Below are 26,311 nucleotides of genomic sequence, written 5' to 3' on the forward strand. Positions count from 1 at the left end.
CCTCCAAGCTGTTTACACTTTCGTATGTCATTATAATATTATGAGTTGTCATATTATCACATCATTTATCTACAAGATTATATCTTTTTATGGGCTGTCTTCGGATGCCGTTGGACTGCTTCGATGTACGTTTTAAATTTTAGTAACTGGGCATTGGGCCTGACGTGTGGTTGTCTTTAAAAACGCGGTAGAAAGTATTTTGATCTATTCGACAGATCCTGTGCCAGAGAATTGCTTAAAAATAAAAGAGTCTTATCTCAATTGACATTTGCGTATTCTATTCTTTCTACAAGTGATAAGAAATTATATTTGCGATGAAGTAAGTTAATCAGCCATAACTTTCCTTATGAATGGCCATAAAAGCACACAACTAACTGAATGGCAAATTAAAACAATGAAAAACATCATAAATCTGCTTGTCAGTCAGTTAAATTTTGTTTGATTTTCGGCTGAATAAATTCTGTTTGTTATCGCTTAAATAAATGAGTTGAAATGAGCTGCAATATGAACATAAGTACTTTATATAGAATACCTGTAATTATTGAGATGCTAAGCTATCTTATAGTATATATTTCTATATACTATACAAGAAATGGTATCTCATAATGTGGAAAAACAGTGTTTTTAGTAGCTTTAAAATCACTTTTCAAAGTAATGAATAAATGGCAGTACTATTATTTCTGTTTCTGTCGAGTTATACTTTAATTTTGCTGTTACTATTTACAATATCTTAAATTAAACTTAAATAAAAATACAATTACACCTTGAACTATGAGTTTAGTTTTATTCTATATTATATTTATTGTATTTTTATTTCAAGCAAAGTAATATAAACTTTGTCTAAGAAATAATGTCGTGTTTTCCGACAATATTATTGTGATGATTTATATAGCTGCCTTAAATGAAATATTTTGATTTTTATAAAGGCATGTGCATCGACCAGGCATATAGGGAATGTGCTGTGGTTCGCTTATATCTACAATTAGCTTTGCGTTAGATTTCTCAGAACTAATCAGGCGTTATCTCACTATTTGGCATATTTGTTGCTAACAGTCTTAGGGGAAAATTTATATTAATTAATTATTTTCCCTAATTACATTCAATTTAGCAAGCAGAACGGATCACAGAATGGCGTGGCTCTTTATGTGCTGCCCACAACAGCAGCATCTTTCCAAATCAGAAGACCTCCCGATGATGATTACGATCCCCATTTACATCGAAATGTGAAGAATCCAACCACGTAAGTGGGTCAGAATTGATATCAAACGAGTGTCACAATTATCGATATTTTTAAATATATTTAAATAGCAACTGGCAAACATTTGCACATTTTCTGAAGGCTTCGATCGGTACCGGTGTTTTGGCCATGCCCAGTGCCTTTGCCAATGCTGGCTATGTTGGAGGCACGATTCTAACGATCATTATAGGTCTGTTGGCTCTCTACTGTCTACACATTTTGGTAAGTTAACAGACAATAGTTGTAAATTGTCTTATCAGTGGAGTGTTTGCAGATAAATTCGATGTACTTGCTCTGTAAGCGGCGACGGGTGCCTTATCTCAGTTTCTCTGAGGCCATGAAGTTGGGTCTGCAACAGGGGCCCAGGGGGTTGCGATTTTTAGCTCCCTTTGCTACGTAAGTTTTTTAAGCTTTTAATCCAAATATCTGCTTATCTTGAGATGTCTTGAATATATTATAGCCCCTTTGTGGATGGTTTCTTGGCTTTCTATCACTTTGGAATTTGTTGTGTTTATGTGGTTTTCATAGCTGAGAACATTAAACAGCTGGTCGACGAATATTTGATAGTTTTAGATATTCGTTTACACATGTGTTTCCTTATTGTGCCTTTAATGCTAATTTATAGTGTACGAAATTTAAAATTATTAGCGCCCTTTTCGAGCGTTGCGAACGTTTTTATGTTCGCTGGTGAGTTGCATTAATAAAGAAGGGCTTATAGTGTTTTAAAATAATCATTCTTTATAGGTTTTGGCATAATTTTGTATTATGTCTTCACTGATTTGCCGCCGCTTAGTCAGCAGGATGCATTTGTTTCTTATAAAAAGTTGCCTACCTTCTTTGGCACCGTTCTATTTGCGCTGGAGGCTGTTGGCGTGGTAAGTGTGGTTGTCTAAGAAAAATTAAAAGGGTTTCATGATACAATACATTGTTTTGTTTTAGATACTTGCCATAGAGGAGAACATGGCCACACCTAAGGCTTATGTGCGGGGCTGTGGCATCATGAACTGGGGCATGTCCATTGTCCTAGCTTTGTATGTTGTTGTGGGCTTTTTCGGCTATTGGAGGTATGGTGAGGAATCGAAGGGCAGTATTACGTTAAACATACCTCAAACGGAAATGTAAGTAATTGCATTGCTTAAGTTTATCTAACAAGGGAATTGGTGCAAATTTGTAGCTGGGGAAAGGCGATAAAATCAGAAAAGGAATAGGAGAGTAGTAGACATACCCCAGTTACTTGAAAGTGTGCTCAGACTTTTTCGAAATTCAGGCGTTCATCCAGGCATACTGACAGACTGATATGGTTATATCGATTCCTCTCTTAATACTGATACGGAATATATACAAGTATATACATATATACTTTATGTGGTTTGAAATACATACATATATTTTGCACAAGCCTAATATATGCTTCTAACACTTCTGGTATATCAATACTGTGATCTAAAGTTTTTGTTTGTCATATTAAATTTTGTTGATTTATTGATAAATAACAAAACAAACGAAGTATAGAAACACACTATCAATATTAAAGGTTATATGTTATAAAGGTTATTTATAATATAATCAAAAAATATAAATTTAAAAGCCGCAAAATAAAAGAGATAGAGATGTTACTGAGGAGGCAAAGTGTTGTGGAGGAACAATTTTTTCTGGGGCTGAATCAATATGTCTAGAGTGGGTTTATAAAAATAGACTTATCGGAATATGAATACAACATCCTAACTACATTAACATTAAAAAAAGGGCTTATAAAATTGTTAATAAGTTGCCAGCCTAAAACCAAAAACTTCACATTGAAGGCGTAAGCCTAATAAATCCCTCAATTCCTTGGAGTTTCCTCAGCTTTTTTATTCCAGTTGAAAATCATGGTCATGCCTTTTATTCGATGTAAGATGATTTGGGATTGGATTTCGCAATAAGTAGCTTGAGTTTTACAATAATATTATCTTTGAATAGTGCGAATTTAAGATTCGTCTATAGCTTTAAAACAGTTTAAGTAACTCGACATTTTTTTTTTGGCTGTTTCAGACCAGCTCAGGTGGTAAAATTATTTTTTGCAATCACCGTTTGGATTTCCTATGCACTACAGGGCTATGTGACGGCCAGCATAGTCTGGCATAAGTATCTGTCTAGGCGCATAAATAATAAATCGCTGCACTTGCCCTATGAGATGCTCTTCAGATTGTGCATTGTGCTGCTCACTTGTAAGTGAACTCAAACGTAAATTTGAAATTATATCGATGCTGATACTCGTTCTCTTCCGGCACAGTTGCCTTCGCAGTCGCCATACCCAATCTATCGGTATTTCTCTCGCTCGTTGGATCATTCTGCTTATCTATTTTGGGTCTCATATTCCCAGCTCTGTTGCAAATTTGTGTGCAGTATGCGGATGGCTATGGACCGTGCCAGATAAAGCTGCTAATCAATTTACTGCTGCTTGTGTTTGGCGCTTGCGGCGGTCTCGTGGGCACTTATGTGAGCATTAGCGACATTATCGATGTCTACAAATAGTGCTGCTCTGCGCTGAAAATAAAGTATGCAATTAAATTTAAATTACAAACACACATCCACAAATATGCATTGCGTGTGTGTGCGCGCCTGGACAGCGGTGCGTATGCGTAATCAGCAAACACTGTACTGTGAATTCTGTCGGTTTTTGGTTGTGTGAGTGTGTGTGTGTGTGTGTGTTTTGCGCAGTTTGTGTTTGTGGCCAATGTTCAATGGCATGGCTTATGCAAATTATATTGTGGCACGACAAGCTCCCTTTCCCCCTCTACCGCCTCTGCATTATTTCAGCCGACCACACAATTATTGTCTGTATGTTGCGTTCTAGGCAATAATCACACAGTTTATAGCGCTTGCCACCAATATCAACATATCAACACAGCATTAGAACTTACGAGGACTATGTGTCAATGGCTTGCAGCTGCCATCTAGGTAGCATATTGTAATTTAACTTCGGTGCAATGCCAAGTAGTCAGTTGTAAACAAATTGCCAACAAGAGGGCAACAAAAATATTTGCAACTTTAATTAAAAAGCTAAGCGTACGCCAATACAAGTGTGTGCACTGGAAAAAATTAGCACTTTGCAACCTTAACTTTAACTTTGAAATCATTTCATAAATGCGAAGCTGTGGGTCATACAAAATAGATTTATCTATTTATTTTAGTGAAGCATTTTAATGTGCTCTGCGAACATAAGTATATCCGTATTTTGTATATTTTTAATATACAAGTAGTTGAAGAAATTTAACACGGTTTAATTATTTAGGCCTTCTCTGCTTTACACGTTTTGTAGTAAGCTTTGAGTTTGTAGTCCATTCGATATGATTACCAATTCTTTCTTATTTAACGGCTTAATTAGTTCTATTCTTTTTTATATTTTTATCGAAAGCATTTATTTGCGTTCAGTGAAAACTGAAAGTGTTGTTTTGCAATTTGAATGGAAATTTAAATTATTATTATAAGTAGATTGATTTAGTTAGAAACTTTTTTTTCGCCTAATTATTATTGGAGAGTTATTTTATTTACTCATATTATAGAATTTCATTATCGTCACAAGAAACGGCACCGATATATTGTCTGCATTGAGTATAAATAGCACGTTGTCTTTTATTTTTTCTAATGTACTTTACACATTATTTAATGGGCCCTTTCCTAGACCATATGTGCAGTATGTGCTTGTATGTAGTTATGTCGGCACTATTTGGATGCAGTGCGGTTGGTCAGCCCTGCAATTGGAATGTGTTGCACCGTACAAATATGCAGGGCTACAGTTCAAGACAAGAATGAGGGGGAGCTAGAGCATCAAGCCAACTGGCAGACGGAGCGACACACACGTGCAGCAAATGCAACGAACTGTAATTAAATGCAACCGCAATTAACACAAAAGCGCCGTAGGTCAGCAAAGGAAGCACAGGAGGCGATGACGACGTCGTCGACCCAAAGAACTAGCAACCCAGCGACCCAACGACCCCGAGAGAACTCGACGAACGTGAGGAGCTGCATTTTATATTTGTGTGTGAGTGTGTGTGTGTGTGTGTAGCACAATGTTTTGTGTACAGGTTGCCAACGCTCCCCAATTCTGTCTCTATTGCCATTGCCATTCCTTTGCCTTCCTTGTTTTTTGTCGTTGTCTTCTGCAAGCCACAACGCTGTAATGACCGTCGGGCATAAGAAGTAAAACCCAAAAGCACATTTTTCTCACACTTCCCCACTCGTTCTCTGCCCTTCTCACACGCTCACATACTCACACTACTATGTTGTGTCTTGAAATTCCGTTTGCTTTGTACGTTTAATTACTCTTTTTGACGGAAATAACACAACATTCATTTTAAAAATGGCAACAAAATATGTAGGAATGTGTGCCTGTGTATGTATGCATATGTCGTACTTGTGTGTGTGTGTTTGTGTTGGTGTTGGTGTTGGTGGCAGACAACACTGATGTGCAGCGTGTGAAATGAAACACGTTGCTGCAGCAGCAATCCTTGAATTTCCATAGCTATGAACAATTCAAGTATTGCCTGAAATCAAAAACCATACATTGGTGTTTTTCGATGGAAAGTAAAACACACAATGCAACGATGGCTTTGTCTTTTGCAATACAAAAGTCAAGGTTAATTCATTTTTTTGTTTCTTCGCCATTCTGTTGCGTCATTTAGCATTTTAATTATATTTGCTCAATGCCGCCTGCCAGGCAATTGCTTATGTGAATGGTCGTGTTGGTGAAAGGAAATTAACTTACGCACCATGAACCATGGTGAACCAGGTATATGGTCAGTTGGATTGATGAATTTGCCTTTGAATTGCCAGCGGGTATGTGTATATGCATGCCAGTTAATTAGAAAATGGCAGCCACTGGATAATGGCTACTATGACATGCATGAAATGAAGCTCAAACAAAGCATTGTAAGCAGATAGAACAGCATGGGCAGTAGCTAATTAAATGTAGTATGAAGGAAATAATTGGATTTTATTACTGTGTATAATATACGTAAAGATATGACAATGAAGCCATTTTGTGTTTCATTATGTTGAGCTTTCTCTTAGAAAAAACTCTATTTAATCGGAATATTGGAATGTATCATATAATATAAGTTGCGTTTCTCTTATCTTATATACATAAATTGCTCATACCTTAATGGTAGAGCATGTGTATTTATGTTAGCCTTCCCGTAATGAAATGAGCATTGAGATGGAGGTATAGCGCGAGGAATAATGTAATGAGAAAAACTTCTTTGCGTAACAGAAAAAAGTAAGGGACAACATTAAAATTGAAAGCAAATGTATAGTAAATGAGGTAAATATTATTTGGAAAAAATTAAATTATGACAACAATAAAGTTTCTTATCAAATAATAGCTAAAAGAGACATTGATTAAAAATTAATCGTATATATAATACTATTATTGTACCATTAAAGGAAATAGAAAAGGAATAGTATAAACTGAATTAACGAAAAATGCAACGATAGTTATTTTGTAGGGTTTGTGCTTATTTGTTAATAATATTAATATCAATCAGGTTGAAAATCTATTTATGATACCTTCAATTTGGCGATGAGAGTGCATTGAGCGTTACATTTAACATATGTAAGTATGTACCTGAAACTACTATTTAAAGCGTTGAAACATGTGAGTTTTTTTTCCCTAAAGCTCATGTTGCTGCCATGTTCAAAGCGTTGCCTGCTCTAGCCAACTAGAAGTGTATGGATGGATAGGATCAACTGAAGAACACTTTCTTTTACAAATTCTAGAAACGGTTTGTCTCTGTAAAATTGAAATTGTTCCATGCTTTTATTAAGATTGGTCAGTTTGTCAAAATCTGGCAAATAAATATTTATGTTTTCCTTTTTTTGGGTGTTAAATTTAAGAATACAATACAAAGACCGTGAAACAGGTAGTAGCAGTAAAAAGTCTTTGGTTTTGTTTGTTTTTATTTTCAATTTTTTTTCATTCAGATATATGTACGTGTATAACTAACTGTTCAGAAATGTGCACTTTGTTATGCAAGGGTGCCATTTATTATGGTAAAAGCTGTTCTCGACCCTATTTCGTCAGCTGTTGTTATAAGAAATTTCCCACGGGTGGTATGAGTAATTTTTTTGGCGTAAACTGTAGCATACTTATGGGAGCATTCATTGTTGGTGGCGTATTTTAATATTTTGTTGATATTCGGCGAAATAATAAGTAAGTCGAGAGACGAGGAGAGAGAAGGAGAGAGAAAATGCACACTTGTTATATAGCATCTTTAAAAAATCTCCTTAGCTTAAAGTACTTGTAATCAGCATTTATTCAGCGCAAATATGACCCTAGAAAGGCATCAGCTTTAACTGCCGTGCGTTTATCATTAAATGCCCAGCGATTTGTTAGCGCTCACGTGCGGCCCTTTTTCTTTGCTTTTTCGGTTTTGTTTTATTCCTGTTTGCATTCCTTATGCATACTCGTACATACACGAACAGCCGCGTATAGCTCGGACCAATGCTTATTTTAGCTTTGAACTGCTTACATAATTACATATTTAGCATGCCAACTGCTTAATTTTGCGTACTCACAAAACTCACAACAAAAGCGACTCATTTTTATTCATTTAACTAATTTTGGGCTTACGCCGACGCTGTGCTTGTGGCAATTTGTTTGGCTTGTAGCAGCTACAAATGTTTTCCCTGACTGCCAGAGTGTCTGTTTGTCTGTTTGTCTGTCTACAAACGCGTGTGTGTGTGTTCAGAAGCAACAAAATGATTTATTTTACGCAACGTTGCACACACACACACAGATGGCTTAAGTGAGGAGAGCGGTGGGAATCGTTGCCTTGTTTTGTGGCAGGCTCTTGGTTTTTGGAGCTGCCAACATTGCGAGCTCTGCCTTTTATTTGAATTTGTATTTAGCTGCTGCATGCTTCACACATTTCATACATCAAACAGTTGCGTACGCGTAACCACCAAAACCTAATGCCATCATCACCTACACACATACGAGTATGCGTATTGGCAGCATCGCGAGCGAGCGAGCGAACAGCGTTGGCCGCAACGGGCGCCATGAATAAATAACGAAGCCACCAATGCTAACCAACATCGCTACTGCTTATGTGATTTATGCTTTGAATACATGAAACTATAATAAGCGGCAATTGTGCTGCCCCAAAGCTCTAGTACATTGATTGTTATAATATGAGGCACTAAAGGCTTGGCCAAAACAAAAAGAGAAGAGAAATAAAAGGATCGACCCAGACAAAAGTCTCGCCGGTCTGTTTAAAGCATTTTAGCACTTTAACACATGCTACGAGCCAGGCGGCAAGTGAAATAAATACACACAAACACTCACACACAACGATAAAAGGTCATTGTTATGTAATACAGCATGGCAGCAGCTGCTATTGGCCCCTTTTTGCGTTTGCCTTCTGGTTTTGCCGCAGGTGTGTTAAACATTTATGACCACAAATACGCAGATTTTATTACGCACGTCGCTGGCAACTTCTCAACCTCCCACAATTTCCGAATTTCTCTTCTGCTGCGTTAGGGCTAAAATTATGAACGAAATGCATAATTCATGATGTTAAGTGACCCCGTTGCGTATACGCAATACAATAATCAACAGCCGCCACAATTCATGCGCCAAGCTGCACAATTATGTAGATGCAAAGTGGGCTAAGGGTTGAATGGGGCTGGGTGTTGATGGGGTTGTGGTAGGCTAAAGGGGTGGCGCCAAAAATACGCGCACGTCTTCCGCATAAAGTCGTTTGGCATTTGGCATTTGCCTAATTGCGGCCAAAGCGTTTAGCCAACAATCGTTTTTGGATAATTGCCAACGACACCAAGCGCCAAACCAAGTGTGGTAATAACATTATCCGAAGCAAGTAAGCAAACAGACAGACAGACAGACAGACAGACAGATGGAGAGACGGCCAGGCTCAAATGTTCAAATGACAAGCATTGACAGTCATCAGCGACGTCGTTGTAACCGTCGTCACAGTCGTCATCGTCATCCTCATCCCCATTGTCGCTGACAATTCCCAACACCATTATGAGCATCGAGAACTTAGTATAGCAAACGTCATGAAGCGTGCAGTCTGCCATGTAAACGTTGCGGCTGCTGCTGCTCCATCAGCTGCTTCTGTTGCGACTCATGCCTCGCACTGCCTAAGCCCATAATTTATGCCGCATGTTTGCCATAACTCAATGGCGGCACAAACTGCGGTTGCGGCTTCATTTTCGATTGAAGGGTTCTGGCTCAAGGCACATGGTTTCAGTGCAGTGGTGCCACATTAGAAACTTTTTATTCCATTTATACGAATGGCAAATCGTTAATATTGTGAACGAAATTAATGATCAACAGTATCTTCGTATATTTAGCAATACTTTTAAAGTGCTTCCCAGCATAACTTTGATATATACTTGATTATTTATTTACTTTATTCTCAATTGAGTCTGCATTTCTGAAATCTGTTAAAGACACTATGCGCGAATACGGATCATTAAATTGAAAGATTCTCATTGAATATTTAAACTAAAGATTTCAAAACATTCAAGAGGAAGGTGAGAGAATTGAGATTAAAATGTAATCTCAATTGCAATTGAACGTTGCCTTTAGATATTGATTTTCTACAGCTGTACAGCTAAGAAATTAATTATATTGGTGTTAAGGCCTGAATTCAAAAATGAACAAATTTTATTATGGAAAATGTTGCTTACTATATACAAGTATATGCACAATTGTTACTTAAGATCTACAATTATTGTCTACCTTCCACATCTACTTTCTTTTTCTGCAGTTTCTTTAATTTATATTAGGTACATAGCTCCTTCACATACTTGTATGTGGACTGTATTTTCTATTGGCTGTTTTTAATTTTTTTTTTACATTTTCGCATTTAACTTACCTTTGGTATTAAGCATGTATATTTCAAAAACTTGGGGTTTTTGAGGAAAAGGTTGTATTTAATTGATTAGAGATTAAAAAACCTTGATTGAAAGGATATTTAGGTGATTTAAATATTTAAAAAGTACATCTATCATTGTTGTGGCTGACAGGCGATTGAAACAAAACTTTGTTTTCATTTAAACCCGTTTCTGAATCGAATGTAGTCTTCAATGCATAGTTTCACCTTATGTTTTCGGTTTCTAGCATTCTCCTCGAAAATATTAGCATATGGTTCGCCCTTTAGACACATTTCAAATGTCAAATATTTACATACTACCTTAGCATCACTGTGCATCTTCCATTACAGGAGTGTATGAATGCGGTTTGCTTCTGATGAAGCTCAATCAATATGTATATATGTATATATATGTACGTACGTGTACAATTTGAACGCTGCTTGAGCACATATTTTTTGGGTTTTGTCGCTGTTCAAATGCCAGCAGGAGCAGTAGTAGAAAAAAAAGGGCAGAAGTAATAGGAACAGCAACAGCGGGAGCCCTTGTATTGCGCCTAAGATGAATGGCATGCAATTGTGCGCATAGCTTGCCATTTGTTTGCAGCCGCCAACAGATTTACACCACCCTTGCCCCCTTGCCACCGAGAGTCCTTGTATGGCTGATAGAGCAAGTTATATGTTATATATGTGAACGAGGAGTCAGTTGACAATCTTATCAGGGGCTCAAGACAAATCGCACGCTTCAATTGCGGCGCCACAGCAACGATTGCCATGAGTTGCAAGTATGTACATAGTTGGTAAGTACATAGTATATGCGATTGCGATAGTGTTGATTGTTCGGCCAATATTGTGTGGCATTCAACCAATATAAATTTGTTTTCGGAAATGTAAAGCATTAACGTAAAACATTCATATTGCATATGCATTTCGGTAAATGCACATTAACAACACATAACACGTTGTATTTTACTATATGAGTATAATCAACATCTATTATACATAAAATCATGTATTTTAAGAGTTGGTTTGTGCATTCTACAAATATTTGCATTATTTGTGTTGCACATTTTGCACATGATATTAATTTATTTATTGATTTGCATTAAACGTTCATACGTATATGAAAACCACACATTAAATAATTACCTTTAACTAGAATACAAATAACAATAATTTTAAAATTTGTAAATCAAATGAATTTATTTGTAAGGCAGGCTGGAATTGAGTTGTTTGTTAGGTTGAAGTATATACATACCAACCACAAATATGATTCATTTTGAGATTATTTCTCTTTCAGAAAATTTACTTTGCGTCAAAGGGCATATACATCATCATATTTGCTCAAATGGCATTGTCACTTACAGCAAGTACAATAGTGTTTACTCTAATTTAATATCAATTTATGATATAACAAAAGAATCAAATAAGGAAAAGTACAAAAATTATCATCATTTTTGTATTTTTGCATACATGCATGAGCAAACGTTTAAGTTTAAAGTGAAAGTACAAATAAAAGTCGGAAACAGTCTGGAATCATTTAAAATAATTTGTCTAAATCAAAAATATTTAAAATAAATAGCTAGTTTTAAGTAGCTATAAAAATTGTTGTTAGTTTATAAAAATGCTTTGCTTTTAGGACCATTTGTCGTGCGTAAAAATTAGTCTTAATGGTACGTCGAAGTAAAAAAAAATTACGATCTGTATTCTTGGCCTTAACATTTCAATACATTACAGTGTACAAATACTACAAACTATTTACATAACATTAATATTAATATCAACAGGTTAAAAGTGTATATTACCTAATTTATCTTTTCAATAACTTGATTAGTTATACAAACTTTCAATTTATTTATTTATTCAATTTGCCTTTAAATAGATTGGAGTTCCAACTCATTTTGTAAATTGTAAGCCTCACAACGCACTATGTGAATAATACACAAAAGGACTGAAGAAGAAAGGATTTCATTGGCCTCAGATCAAGTTCTAATTTCGGAAAAAGAGATCGTTGATTTGAGACAAATATTTATATTTGTAGGTAATTTAAAATCTAAAGTTTGTTGTGTATAAATAATTAGAACTGTTGTGTTAATTGACTCTGCAGAAATATGATTGATGTAGCAATTTAATAAAACTGTATTATGTTTGTAGTTCTAAATAATTTATAAGCATCACACACACAGCGAGCCAATGGAATCGAAAAGCTATCAGTAATTAAAGGGCCAGCTATTTTCATTTATATTGGGGTGCAAGGGGTTAAATGAAATTATGTATGGACATATGTTTACATAGGTTGATATATCATGCTTACAGGCGCCATTTTAATTAGCGGCGCCTGCTGTTCCATTTATGTGCATGTTTGTGGCCGCCATTGACTGCACGTAATGTTTTGGTAACTATAATTATTTTAGATGTACGGTTTGGCACAGAATCGGTTAAATAAACATACACATGCGTCCAATAAATGTTTGTATTGTGAGCAAGTATTATTTGTCTATATGCCGCTCTTTTGCACGCATTCAAAATTGCTATTGATTTTGCGTTTGTGGCAATTAAATATCACAGCCCAATTGTTTTTGCCATGTGTGGTAGATTTTTGTAATTTTAATTCGATTTTCTGTTTATGTGAACGCAAATTAGCCATGTGTACGTGTATGTGTATCCGTTTTCTATTGTAAAATAAATGTTGGTAAAACAAATATGCTGCGTAAATCGCACAGTTAAATGTATTTTAATGAGCCAACGTGTGTCTAATGAAGTGTGCTAAAATATGCAGCATTATGTTCGACCCACAATAATAAACTCTCGTATTTTATCCGAGGTCAAATCGCATGTCGACTATAAAGCACTCTACCAATAGGCATTTCCGTGAGGAGCTTGAGCCTTGGTCGCATTGGCATAAAGCCAAAGATAAATGGCAACTTCAAATGCCAAAAAGTAAGTAAATAGGGAAGGTCAGCCAGCATATACATATACATATGTACATAAAATGTGCATATATATATAGTGAGAGATAGAGAGAGTGCCGGAGTTTTGGACTTTTTGGATACAGCAGTACAAGAAACTACAAGTATAACAAATCTTGTTCTAGCTACTGATATTGTTATTTTTGTTGCAAACAAAACGGAATTTATGTGCGCGCATGTCACTGCACACAAAAAGTTAAACAGTGCGCAACGGAAGTGCGCCATCAGAACGGACGACAATGATAATAACAAAAACACTAGGACTAGCACAAGGACTAGGGATGAGCATGAACATGAGCAGCAAGCAGCTAGCAGCACTACATGAGCCAAACGGAAGGAAGCAGTCGCATTGCAATTTTTAGCTTGCTCGAAAATCAGCGCGCCAAATCCGTTGTCGGTGTCGCTGTCGTTCTCGTCTGTCGTCTGTCCGCTGTCGGGTGTCGCCGGCTCTGCCTACAGGTGCCGTTCTTGTCGAGCTCACACATTCATTAGGCAAAACTATTATCATGAATCACTAACTAAATATAGCGTATTTATCATGGCTGTCGGCGAGCAGGCAGGCGCAGCACAATAAGTATAAAAAAACCAACATACATATCTACGATATATGCCAACTACTTTTATCTTGCTCCTGGCAGAAACAGCAACAGCAACAGTAGCAGTGGCAATAGCAACAGCAATAGCAGCTGCAGAAGCAGCAGTCGTAATTTTTGCAGCCATGTTGCCTCCGGCGCCATCTAACAACATTAACTAGCAGCCAGCCCGTGTAGTGAGAAAAGTCTTGTCACAGCCAACAGGCAGTATTACAGTGGGGCTAAAAGAATACTAATGCGACATTAAAACAACCACACTTGATATTCTGAGATTTAAATGTGTCGAACACAATTGAACAATTTTTGAGCGATTGCTCATTTTAGAACAGAATTGTCTTCCTTCTTTATTACTGCAATTTATTTGCACATTCGTAGTTATAAAATTCTTCATTTATTCATTTAATATATTCGTACAAATTGCCGAAAGTAATCTAAAAATTAATTCGTTAACTTTGTGAAAACAAGCATTTATGTGAAAGCATGCATATATTATTGCATTTTTTATTGTAAAACAACACGTTAAAGCGAAAAAAGTATTTGGATTTTTTTTATGATTATTATATTTAAAACCATATCAAATATTATTTCGTTTGTAAATTGTTTATTGTTGAACAAGTGGGCTTGGAATAAATATGAAATATTCAAGATAAAATGTTTGTTCCTATATGTTTCTGTTTCTATTTGGTTATACTGATTTAGTGCGAATATGCAACACACTGAAGTAGGCGGACCAGACCCCCAATGTATTTATATTGTTAATCAGTTTTTTTTTTTTAATTCTCGAATTTCAACAACTTACGACAATTACTATACAACCCGTTAATGGTTATGTGATCTTTGAAAAAAGTTTTACAATTGTGAATTTATTTTGTTTTAATTAAAAATAAATATATTTTAGTTTGATTATATTAAAAATATTAAAAGCTTTAGTAAATCTACTTTCAATTTCCTCTTCAGGAAATATATACAAGTTTTCATTACTATTTAATAAAACATATATGTATTTAAATTATAAAAGTACACTTCTAATACTATTTATAAATATTAATTAAGAAACAATGACTTACAAAAGCCTTTCTTGATAAACAAACAAAGCTATCTTTGAAATATGCGCAAGCCCAATTGAAAGGATGAGATAAACTTTATTTGAAGTAATTAAGACATCAACATCAATGGAACCATTCAATTATATTTTCATATAGGAATTTGAAGAATTTGTACCACCGTGCGTATGTGTAATGCATATGGCAATATATGAGAGTTTTTTTTTTGTTTTGCGTCATTGCTAGCGACAAGTTGCGCTGCTTGTTGACATATTTCCACTTCATTTGAAGAGGCAGCTTCACACGGACAGCAGAGCCGCGAGCGCTGGCAGCTTTGACAGCTCTTGCTGATGAAGCAGCAGCCCATTCAGGTGTGCCAAATGCTCTATGGCATGAGCAGATGAGCATGAAAACTGAAATGGAAGCTAAGGCTGTATCTCTAACGCACTAGCGTTGTGCCAAATTACAAATATTTGACACATGGGCGGGCGCGAGCGGCTTAAAATATGCGAGACATGTGCCCGGGACTCCAGCCAAAGCTACTGCCAAAGAACTGACAGAGCGAATAAATGAATGACTGAGTGAATGAGTGTGTGTGAATGGGTGTGTGAGTGTCTCTATCTGTCTATCTATATGTGACTGCGAAGCCATTTGAGAGTGGCAACATTTTCCTTTACACATTTTAATTTGTGTCAAATTGTTGCTAAAATGCAAAACGCATTGTTTTCCGGCCATACCCACTACCGTCCTACTCTCAGCCACCATCAGCACCCTGCGACGGGTGGGTCGGTGGGGGTGTGGTGGGTTTGGGGCCATTCAGGCCCATTGCCAACATTTGAAAACACATTCGCATTGTCGCCCTCGTTGTCGTCAGCGTCATCCTGCTGGTTGTTACTGTTGTTGTTGTTATTGTTGTTGTTATTTGCTGCCTTGTTAACACAGTTTTGTGCTTTTGTTCAATGCGGGCGTGTTGTTTTTATTGTGCTATAACACACACACACACATACACTCACAGGGAGGCAAGTAATGCGAGGCGGTTTGTTGCAAAAGCACAACAATAAAATGTTGTTACAAATTCATTACCGAAGGCGTTAAATTTGACACAGTTTTGCCTGCACTCTGCAACAAATACAACACAGAAACGAAACAGAGCACACGCACGCACACATACACATGCACAAACACACAGCAACAGAATAAAAAGGAAACGGAGCATAAGATGCAACAATGGCAACAACAACAATCTAAAGTGGTCTGCCTGAGAAGTGCATGTTAAATAAGAGCATTTTTACATTTTGATAGAATTCTATAAACACTACATCCCCAGCCCACCTCTACCCTTGTTTTCACTTAAACAAGAAGCTTGTTACAAATCCAATTTCTCTAATTGGTTTTAATCAACAGCAGCTCATAAATCTGTAGATAAGCTACTTAATTTTTAAATGAAAAGTAAAGGTGTGGGGGAGTAGAAAGAGGCTCCTTCATCAGTTATTTGTATGCAGAAATATTAGAACAGAATGCTTTTTGTAAATCAAAATGTAGGCATTTTCACTTTTCCCAAAAATATACATATATTTAGCTTCACTCTTGCTGCAGCCGTTACACCCTGTTGACCGGGCTTGTGCATTAAAGTCGGTCTCTGTTCTCAAGCCTTAAGCTACTCATGGGCGTAGCCAGGATTTAGTCCAGGGGGGGAGAGCAAGATATTTTTGGCCGATTTTTTACTATCAAAATATTTCCACAAAAAACACATGAAAAATATGGAAAAATAGGGAAAAAAGAAATTCAAAATAATGACAATGTGAAATTTTGAATGCAATAAAATGTAAAAAAAACATGGTAAAAAATAAGAAGATTTGTGATCGTGGAACTAATATAAATTTGGTCCCGTGCGACATCGAGAGTGTAAAATTTAAGAATTTGAAATTATGTTTTCTTACATAAATGATAAATTTTTATATACTCGTATATACAAGTACATACGTGTACATACTTTAAAATGATTGAAATCTAGATGAATAACACCGGCTGCGAAAAAAATAAAGTGGCGTGCAAACGGTTAGAAAAATATGTAATTTTTCTAATGGGTGCTGCTCTCAGTTTGAAAATCCATTTATAGTATCAACTTCAGTTAATTTTCTAAAAAGAAGCTAAAATAGAATGGGAGCCGTATCTGGGGTCGGGGCACTTATCAAAAGACCGTTATGGCAGATGACGAAATCTAAAATCATTTTGTTTCGACAGTTTGGAACTGAAACTGCATTTTCTGAACTGTTATACCAAAACTACTTTTAAGAGACAATAATGCACAACGTTTTAAAATTAGTCGCATTACTACTATATATATTGCCTCAGGTTTCGATAAAATCAGCGAACTGTTGGTTGAAAAAACAACTTATTTGCCCCGTTTGTCCCGTTGCCCAAAATAAACCTTAGCACTAAATATAGGGCTAGTAAAGAGTTATAAGTTGAGCATATTAACACAATATTTTCATGCCCATATATATATATAGGTATATATTGTCAACATTATATCTTCATAGCAATCTAGCTGATAAATTAACCGTAGCCATAAAATGGATGTCTTTTTTCGTGATTTTTGTACAATGCGGCACAAATTCAAATTTGTCTGCAAAATTTTTGATCCGTTCAGAATCTAGGGGGCAGCTGCCCGCTTTGCACCCCCCTCGCTACGGCCATGAAGCTACTTGAATACGAATAGAATCTTAATATCCTGTAAGCCAAACTCTTGAATATCCTGTACCCATGCTTTTGCTTGCTTTTCAACTAAAACGAATTTCTCTGTCAGCTTTATATATTTAAACGATTTTGTTCAAATTTCAGGTCATAGTGAGGCACTATAAATTTGTTGGGTTGTTCAAAAGCTATACACACGGACGAATAGGGAGATAGATGGATAGATGTATAGGCGATTTGTCTCACACGTCTGCTTCTTGCTTGTTACGTCCTTTTTTCGTTCAGACTTTCTAGTGTATAGGGTATAAAAATAGTGGCAAATTGGAAATTTCTTTCAATTTTTCTTGCAGTAAGCAGTACACTAAATTGATTTCCGTTTATGTGTTTATTTACAATCTCTTTGGTGGATAATAACTTGTGAGATATGTTCTCAATTCTTTAACATAAATGTTAAAAATTCTAAATTTCTTTCGATGATTTTTTGGCCATAAGCACCAAACTGAATTGATTTCCGTTACAATCTCTTTGGTGGAAAATAAGTTGTGAGATAATTTCTTAATGTTTTTAAATAGCACAATAAATGGTGGACAATGAGTAACGGATGCTGTTACATGGGTAAAGTGTTGCTGGATATGTTGAAAATACCACATTAAATGTTAATATGAAAATTTTTATATTTATTATTACCTCATTACTTTTGCATGCGTATATATTTTTCTAGAGGTGGCTTGTCCGGATTTGTTAAAGTTCTCATACCACCCTCTTATGCGAAATGGCATTGCATAACAAGAGGCGGCACAGCTTTGCCATTTGGCTGCGCTTTCTTTTATTTATTTTGTTACGCGCCGCTTATGCAAAGCTCCATGACTTTTGTTGCTCATTTTGTAATAAATTTTACAATATTTACATATTTTATCAGGGCCTCTGACAACGTTAACGGCAACAGCATCAGCAACATCAACAATACCAATAAAAAGTCAGCAATCATTTTGTTGCTGCAACACATGAAGCGTAAATAAAAAGGATTATTATCATTTGACATTTTGCTAACATTATTCGTCGGCACTTTGCATCTAAATCGAAATTATACACCTACGCTGCACAATTTACATGATAGGTTGTGATTGTGCTTGTGTGTGTGTGTGTGTGTTGGGATTGGGTGTAGGTGTGAATGCGTGTGAGCTGAGGCGTTGACTTGGCACACTTCCGTTTATCCTTGCTCCTTATTCCTCCTGTCTGTCTGCTTGCCTATGTGTCTATCTGTCTGTCTGTTTGTCATTGAACGCCTCGTTGCCTGCGCTGTTATTTCGCGCTTAGATTATAATCAGAGTTTGTCGTTAAGAGCTGTTGCTTGTATTGTTGTCGTTGTTGTTGTTGCTATACCGTTGCTTGGCATTAACCTTAGGGCTTAATTTGTAGCGACTTCCGTTAAATGTATGCAATATGAAATTTGAGTGAAATTGTGATTTCCGTTGATTGAGCGCCTCCCATTTCCTGATATTGTCTGCAGCACGCACGACTTCATTGCCGGTAAATGCTAATTTCAACTTAATTGTAAACTCTTGTTTGCCTTTCGAGCATTCCCTCAGCTAAGCTACATTTAATTGCTCTGCGTCCTGTCCTGTCCTGTCCGGCCCCTCTAATTCCAATTTCGTTTAAAACTGTTGAACTTGTCGTACGTTTTTTTTTCCCAATCTTTTCAATCCTCCTGCAATTTCTCTGCATATTCAAAGGCACTGGCCTGCCATGTGTGTTTGCTCAACTGTGAAAATTACTTGTGGCAAGAGTCAAAATTTTCCAAAATAAAAAAGAAGAAAGAACATGAAGAGAATGGGGAGAAGGGGCGGCGAGAAAGGAAACGAGAAAAGAGTGTAAATTCCATTTCGCATTTAACCTTTGGCCACCATTAGCCCGCAATATCGATTGACCCCATTTCAATTCTCCATAGCTATTTGCTTCAGTTCATGCACACACACCCATCTCCCTCACTAAAACACCCATCGAACTGCAGACCTGCAAAGAAAACATAATTTACTTACACATGAACGCATTGACTTTGAATTTCATTTAACATTTTCCCTTTTCCCCCCTTACCCCCCTCACACTGGTCAAATGCAGCTGATGTTTTCTATCCATACTCGAATAAGTATGCCTTGCTTGGTGACCCTGTGCTTAAATGTGACTCATTTATCAATTTGTGCTTAGCATTTGCCACCAGTTGCTGCACTCTTTGTTGCACATTTCCAGCATACGCCTGCAATTTCCTTCAGCCACAGCTGCTGTTCTACTTGCCACGCCTACAACGCAGCGCCTTTCAATTTGCTGCAGTGTGCACTGCTTCTCTTCGCTTTTTTGTTATTTTTTTTTTTTTGAATTACCCTAGCAAGTGTGTTGCAAGCTTAGGAAGTATTCGTTTGCAGTAGCTTTAAAGGCCCTTGGTAATGGATAAGGAAACAGCAACAGAAAAATCTAAAAGCGGTGTAAAATCTTTACAATTTGAAAGAAAACTGTATTTATTTTTTAGAGTTAAGAATCTGCTTTTGTTTTTGCGCGCCTATGAAGAAACAAAAGCGGAGGTCGTTGCGATCTTTCGCTTTATTTTCCCAACACTCTCTTTATCAAGACGTTAAGATAATGGAAGTGTCAAATGGGCTTCACCTTACTAATAAAAATATAATATATCTATTAGTAGAGGTTTTGTATTTACTTCAAGCTCTCTCTTGTAAGAGAAACATTAAAGCCAATAAAATTGTACAAGTGTATGGAATGTTCGGTGTGACGTAATAGTTTTTTCGCTTGCCTTTTTTTTTCTTACTCGCGCTTAACTCGAGAATAAGGTCAACAGCAAAGATTTTTCTCTTGTCGTTGCCAGAGAAGAGTTGGCAGTTTCCGATTTCCGTTGCTGTTTCTGCTATTTCTGCTGCTGCAGATGCTGCCGCCGTGGCTCTTCAAAAATTGACTTTTACAAGAAAACAATTGCTGTGTTGATAAGTGGCCGCCGACAAGACTGAAACGACTACACAACTACAGCCGAAACCACGACCACGACCACGTAGCTGCTGCATTTCCTCCACTTGGAATGAAACGAAAGCAAAACAAAAGAATTGAAATGAAATGCCTTACACTTCATTCCAACGATTTTGCGGTTAAGTGGGATTGCTTGTTAGGTTTGCCAAGTGCTGCCAACTTCTGTCTTGGCATTTTCAATTCCTTCTTTTTCCCTTTTTTTCATCGCAACCTCTGCTGACCAGAGATTTATGATTGTTATACCGTGCATGTTGACTTAAGCGCTGCGACATCATTTGCTGAGAGCAGCTACGAGTGCTGCTTTATAGAAATTCAATATTGACTTTGTCTTAAATGCCTGCATAGGCTTAAATATAGACAAATTGCAATTAGACAAACTACTTGTATGCACACGAATTCATTACAAATACGAACTAACGATATGTTAGATTTTACATTTTTCATAAGCATCTAATTGCCTACTGTCTGCGCATTTGCATAAGCTCAGGCTCCACAATTCCTGGTCCAGCTTTTGTACACATGAGCTCGTTTTGTTCGAACACTGAGAAAAAAAATAGAAAATTATAATTTAACAAAATTTCTATTTTAATTTGCTATGATTTTCTAGAATACCGACAATTACTGATATTATTTTGGTCCAGTCTTAAAATAGATTTAGCCGGTGTTTTAGTCGAGTCTTGGCTAAGTTATAATATTGCTGACAGGTCCAAATATAGAATAAAGAAGAATATGAATAAAATAAAATACAAGTATTATTATATATGTATTATTTATAAGAAAGAATACAACGAAAAATTGCTTGCTCATTACAAAATGCATTATGAAAAGATGAACAAATTATAGTGCAGACAAATATGGTTAAAAAAAGTTATTACCAACTAATTTCTATTAATTAAATATTTCATGGCTTAAGAAACTAAAGCATAAATTATTCTCAAGGAATCTCTCAATATACTTAATCCACTTTATGTTTAGAAACATATTTCTGAATATAGTTCGTTTAAAGAATTTAAAAAAAATAAATTTGTTGAGTATTTTGCCGGCGAACGTAGGCATTTTTTTTCTGCGTGTATCTATTTCGATTTGACTCTCATGCAAATTTCATGTGACAATTTGTTATTTAAATATTTCGTATTTGTATATGTAAAATGGAATCCCTGAGTTTGCCAAACAATGTGCACCCATGGCTGCCCAGTCAGGATGACTGCATCTGCTACTGACTTGGTGCTGTCCCTTGTCGGTCCGCTCTTGTTCCGGTCAGCCACAGTTGTCCTGCACAGCTCTCAGTTAGGTAATAGCCTTCAATATTTAATGCCAATTTATGCTGCATTGTCTTAGTTCTCTGTGTCTCCGATTCTGTGTGTATGTGTGCGCTTGTGTTTGTCTGTTCTGGATATGTTGCATCAATTAAAGATAATTCATTCCTCTTAATATTGTATGGCATTGCATTGCATTTCATGGATGTTCTCAGTGTGTGTGCAAGCGATAGCTTTGAGTTTCTGATATGGTATGCAAATGTCCTGTTGGTATGCGTGTGAATGTCTATTAGCTTGTTAAGTTGCACGATTGAGTCTCTTGGTGTGGCTTACACATCGCACCTGAAAACTATTAAGACGTTATTTAGCCATGGGGTGCCCAGAGACGTTAATAATTGTCAAGAGCTAAAAAGTGGTTTGTTTTCTGCCATTTTAAATAGAAAAATGTTTATTGAATATCTAAATGTTTTTGAGAGGTTCATTTGGACGAATATTGTTTGAACAATCTTTTCGATGAAGCTTTGTACGGACAAATTGCATTCTGCAGTAAATAATTTTTAATAATATACTTATGTATAATTTAGTAGTAGTAATATTAATTTTTGCTTCTAAGTCAAGTTGCTTTTAAGCGTTTAATGTTCTTTTCTACTGACAGATACGTCCAAAAGGAATTGTGTAAGCTCTGCTTCTTCAAAATAAGTAAACTAATCACCCCTTAGAAAACTCACCTGAAAGGATTTCTTAGCCAATTTACCCATAAAAGACAACCCTAACTTTTGCGTGCTTCAGCTGCTACCTTGAAAAATGTCAAGACATCACGTTTCCACGCCAAAATTTGTTGCCTACAAACAAAATCAAATGCCTCAAACAACTTTTGCGGCCCACACACTGTCGTGGCACATTCAATATCAAGAAGACAGCGTTAGAAACGCGGCACAGCTGCACTTGTTAGGCACAAAGTAACTTGAGGAATAAATAATATTCTGCTTGAAATATCCATACACATGCATACATACGTATATAGTACTTATACAAATATATATGTGTATATACGCTGCTCGAAAGTTTGGCGACGGTGATGGTGACGGCGACGGCGCCCGTTCACTTTGCAGGTGGAAATTCGCAAAATATTTGCATGTAAAACTTTAGTCATAATTTTCAACGCGCCCTCCTCTTAGCTCTTCAATCCACTGACAAGGACTAGCCATTTCTATTGCGCCTGTTTGTTGGCATAAAACTTTACTGCCCTATAGCTAAAGCCCATAGATGGACGGACGGACGGATGGATGGAACGGCAATTGCAACGTGGCTCAGTTTCACAACGCACGGCAATTTTACTTTTATGTGCTAGAGGGTGGATTGGTAAGTAATTGGCTTGAATAGAGCACAGAAGAAGCTTATGTTGTTCGTACATATGCAAGTTGCTTGTTTTCTTTAGGAACCTACTTTTTTTTTACCCATTTCTATAGCATTCTTGCGTGATACAAAAATATCCATAACAGCACATAGTACAAGTTCCTATAATTTCCATGTCTTTGTAAAATATCGGATATTATATTTAAAAAGCTGTATCAAATGAGAACTGCCAGAAAATATTTCACTTACACAATTAGTTTAGCCATTGCATCATAGTTCAAATATGTATTGTCCTATGATAAGACCCTGGCGTGTTTGTACTTTTGAACTGTGTTTTTTTCACAAATTTTTAGGCCAGTACATAAACATAAATTATTATTTAATTATTAAAATTAATTAAATATAACGAGAAAGTGTTCAGTGTTTTTTAAATCTAATAAATATTGACCCATTTGTGTTAAGTTAATTTTGAATAAAAGAGTTTCTTCAACATGACCATTTTTAATGCTAGATGAACATGTAATTCGATATAAATTATCTCGTACACATTTCAAAACATCATCGTACAATAATATGACTCATAACGAGATTTGAAATAAGACAATAGGAAAATTTGTTTTTATTAATTGCGGGTGAGTTTCTTAAATAATGTTTTTTCTTGTGTGGAGATTTCTTTTTCTCACTTTCAAAAGTAGCATTATATTTTAGGTTAGCTATAAATGACGGAACTTTTGACGTTTTAAGCCAAAAAATATTGACATAGACAATACAAGTATTCCATTTGTGGTTTGTTTGAGGCCAATTATTTATTGCTTCGCCCTCGTGTCTGTCTATTTTTTTTTTTTTTTTTGCTATTGGTGTGTTTTTTGCAGTATATTCTGACACATTGGCATACAAAAATAGTTGAGCTTTGGCTTCCAGCAAGGCATGCAAATAAAAATTTCAATGGAGACAAAAGGCTGGCTAACAACTATTGATGGAGCATACATTTCGGTTTCGTTTGCTGATAAAAAATGATTTTTGAAACAAGCAGCCGCCATTGGATAACGTAAAAGCGGGAATTGGTTCAATAAATGTTTGTGCACAAAATATGTATGATGAAAAAAGCCATAGCACACTTTTAGGCATTTACAGTTTGGCACACAAACACACACACACACACACCACACACACAACTTCAAACACATGGTCGAGGGCCACAGAAGTTGCGAGCACTTGTAAAACAGTTTGACCACAAAACGAGATACTACTACCAACTACCAACTGCCAGCCAGCCGCCATACACACGAAGTACCGCAATTTTTGGATACTTTTTTTTTGGTGGCATGGAGAAGGATGCGGGGCATGTGAAGTGGTTGGTTTGTACCATGCTCGAACACCTATCCAGTGCATCCATAAAAGCACTCAGGTCGGCTATTACAAGCGCTCCACTTTCAAGCCAAACTTTTCCGTCGACGTGTGTCCAAAAATGTATACGGCTGAGCTGCAATATAGGAGTTAAGCAGAGTGTTGCTGATGATTGAACCGGAATGGGAGGGCGGGGGCTTAGAGGCATGACTGCCTTTTTGCTGGTAATCATGCTGCATGCATGGCAAAAATTGCGCATACGACCTTGTGACCACAGTTTGGTTTTTAGAGTTGCATTCAAATTTTGCTGACTTTAAGTAAGCCAAGCACTTGAGGTTTCTTTTGTGGTTGCGAATATTTTGTACTCTTCACCGACCTCCGATCCTCCAACGCTTCGACACTTCACCTCCCGTCTCCAAAAGCAACGGAAAAGCAAGTGTAGTACGACGACACTCAAGCCACATTCATGTACTATATACGGGTACTAGTTTAGGGGCGGGCCATTGACACGCACTTGGCTTGCTCTTGGGCTTGATGATGTTGTGTTTCCTTTTGCCCAGGTGAAGTGGCGTTCCCTTTGTTCGCCTTGCATTTTGCATTTTCGACTACGATGTGCCCGTTGCTGAATGGCCCTTTGCGTCGCGAATTTAAATTTCGGTTTGCGTGATCTTTGACATTCATTGCAGTTTGCCTGCATTCATCAACTGCAATCAAAGTGCAATTTTTTATGGTCTACATGCATATTACAAGTTTACTAACTTGGTTAAGTTGCAATTTCATTATCGCAATTACCGCTGATTTACAAAATTTATGTCGAATGCGTGAGATCAAATTCAAATGTGTTAGATTAATAAAAGTATTCAATAAATTTTACCAAGTCAGACCAATTTGGTTTAAAATGAAGAGTAAAAATTATACACTTTTGAGTTACACATACATATGTGACTTCTACTTATATATCCGTTGATTGACTAAGCAATAGTTAAAGATAGCCTTCACTTAACTATCCTGCTCCGAAAGTAAATTAGTTTCGAAAATTAATTAACATTATTACTTTTGTTTAAAATATATTAGAACAATATAATACATAATAATTTTTAATTATTTTTGATCAATAATCAGCCTTAAAAAATGAATGATTAAAATGTCATAGTCAGCTAATATGTGCTGTAAAGCAAATTAAAGTAATAGGGCGATTTAAGTTTGAGTTTTGTTGCCTCGCAAACGATTATTTACATGTACAATTTTTTCTGATACATTAAATTTGGATTATTCCGCGACAAACTAAAATGTTTTATTTTTTGTCGAAGAAGACAGTAAGTGCAATGTGTCATCAAATTAGTTTCCACCCAACATTTTTTTCAAAATATCAATTGCTATTTATTTAAGACACCTTGAGACATATTATCATCATGATGGCTCTATTTTTCATAGTTTTTTTTTTCATAAACCATAAAACTGTTTTTAGAAACGCTTTGTAGTTGAACCATCACAGTATGGCAATTTTGAGCAATAATATTGCTTTGCACAAGGTCATATTGAATTAAAGAAAGCAAGCTTAGATTCAATGCTTAAAATAAAGTTAGCTTTGTTATGTTTACAAGCACTTAAGGCTTTTCATTTAATATAATTAGAAGCGCCAATCAAAGCTCTCTAAGTAAAAATTTTTCCCATTTTTTTCACTGGCTTCGAGCCAAAATATCTTCTGAAACCTAAACTATTCGTTTCGTTTCTATTAAATACATTTTATTTCTTTAAATAAATAATTAATTGTGCTAAGCAAATATTTGATTAATTCTCATTAACAGAAAAAGAGTCTACGAGAAAAATGCATTTGTATTAAAAACTAACTCAAGCTTCTAGCTTGCTGTACTCCCGATTTAGAGAGTTCACATTGGCAAGCCGAAACTATC

At 36.2% G+C, this 26,311-nt stretch overlaps 1 protein-coding gene across 1 annotated transcript; it reads left to right on the forward strand.

Moving 5' to 3' along the window:
• The first annotated feature begins 182 nt into the window (after positions 1 to 182).
• On the forward strand, positions 183 to 3,751 carry LOC115623065 (proton-coupled amino acid transporter-like protein CG1139). Its single transcript, XM_030517258.1, has 9 exons — positions 183 to 319; positions 1,109 to 1,240; positions 1,309 to 1,459; positions 1,512 to 1,633; positions 1,698 to 1,924; positions 1,982 to 2,112; positions 2,177 to 2,355; positions 3,269 to 3,444; positions 3,510 to 3,751. Exons 1-9 carry the CDS (start codon positions 315 to 317, stop codon positions 3,749 to 3,751), a joined length of 1,365 nt encoding a protein of 454 aa, XP_030373118.1. The 5' UTR covers positions 183 to 314.
• Positions 3,752 to 26,311: the final 22,560 nt, after the last annotated feature.

The sequence above is a fragment of the Scaptodrosophila lebanonensis genome, unplaced genomic scaffold, assembly GCF_003285725.1.
Source record: "Scaptodrosophila lebanonensis strain 11010-0011.00,11010-0021.00 unplaced genomic scaffold, SlebRS2 tig00000043-arrow-pilon, whole genome shotgun sequence".
In the NCBI taxonomy this organism is placed as follows: Eukaryota; Metazoa; Arthropoda; class Insecta; order Diptera; family Drosophilidae; genus Scaptodrosophila; species Scaptodrosophila lebanonensis.

Excerpts from the sequence above, each read along its gene's own strand:
- LOC115623065 (XM_030517258.1), top strand. Across the intron at positions 1,460-1,511 it reads TCTACTGTCTACACATTTTG|ATAAATTCGATGTACTTGCT; the intron begins GTAAGTTAACAG and ends GAGTGTTTGCAG. Across the intron at positions 2,113-2,176 it reads CGCTGGAGGCTGTTGGCGTG|ATACTTGCCATAGAGGAGAA; the intron begins GTAAGTGTGGTT and ends GTTTTGTTTTAG.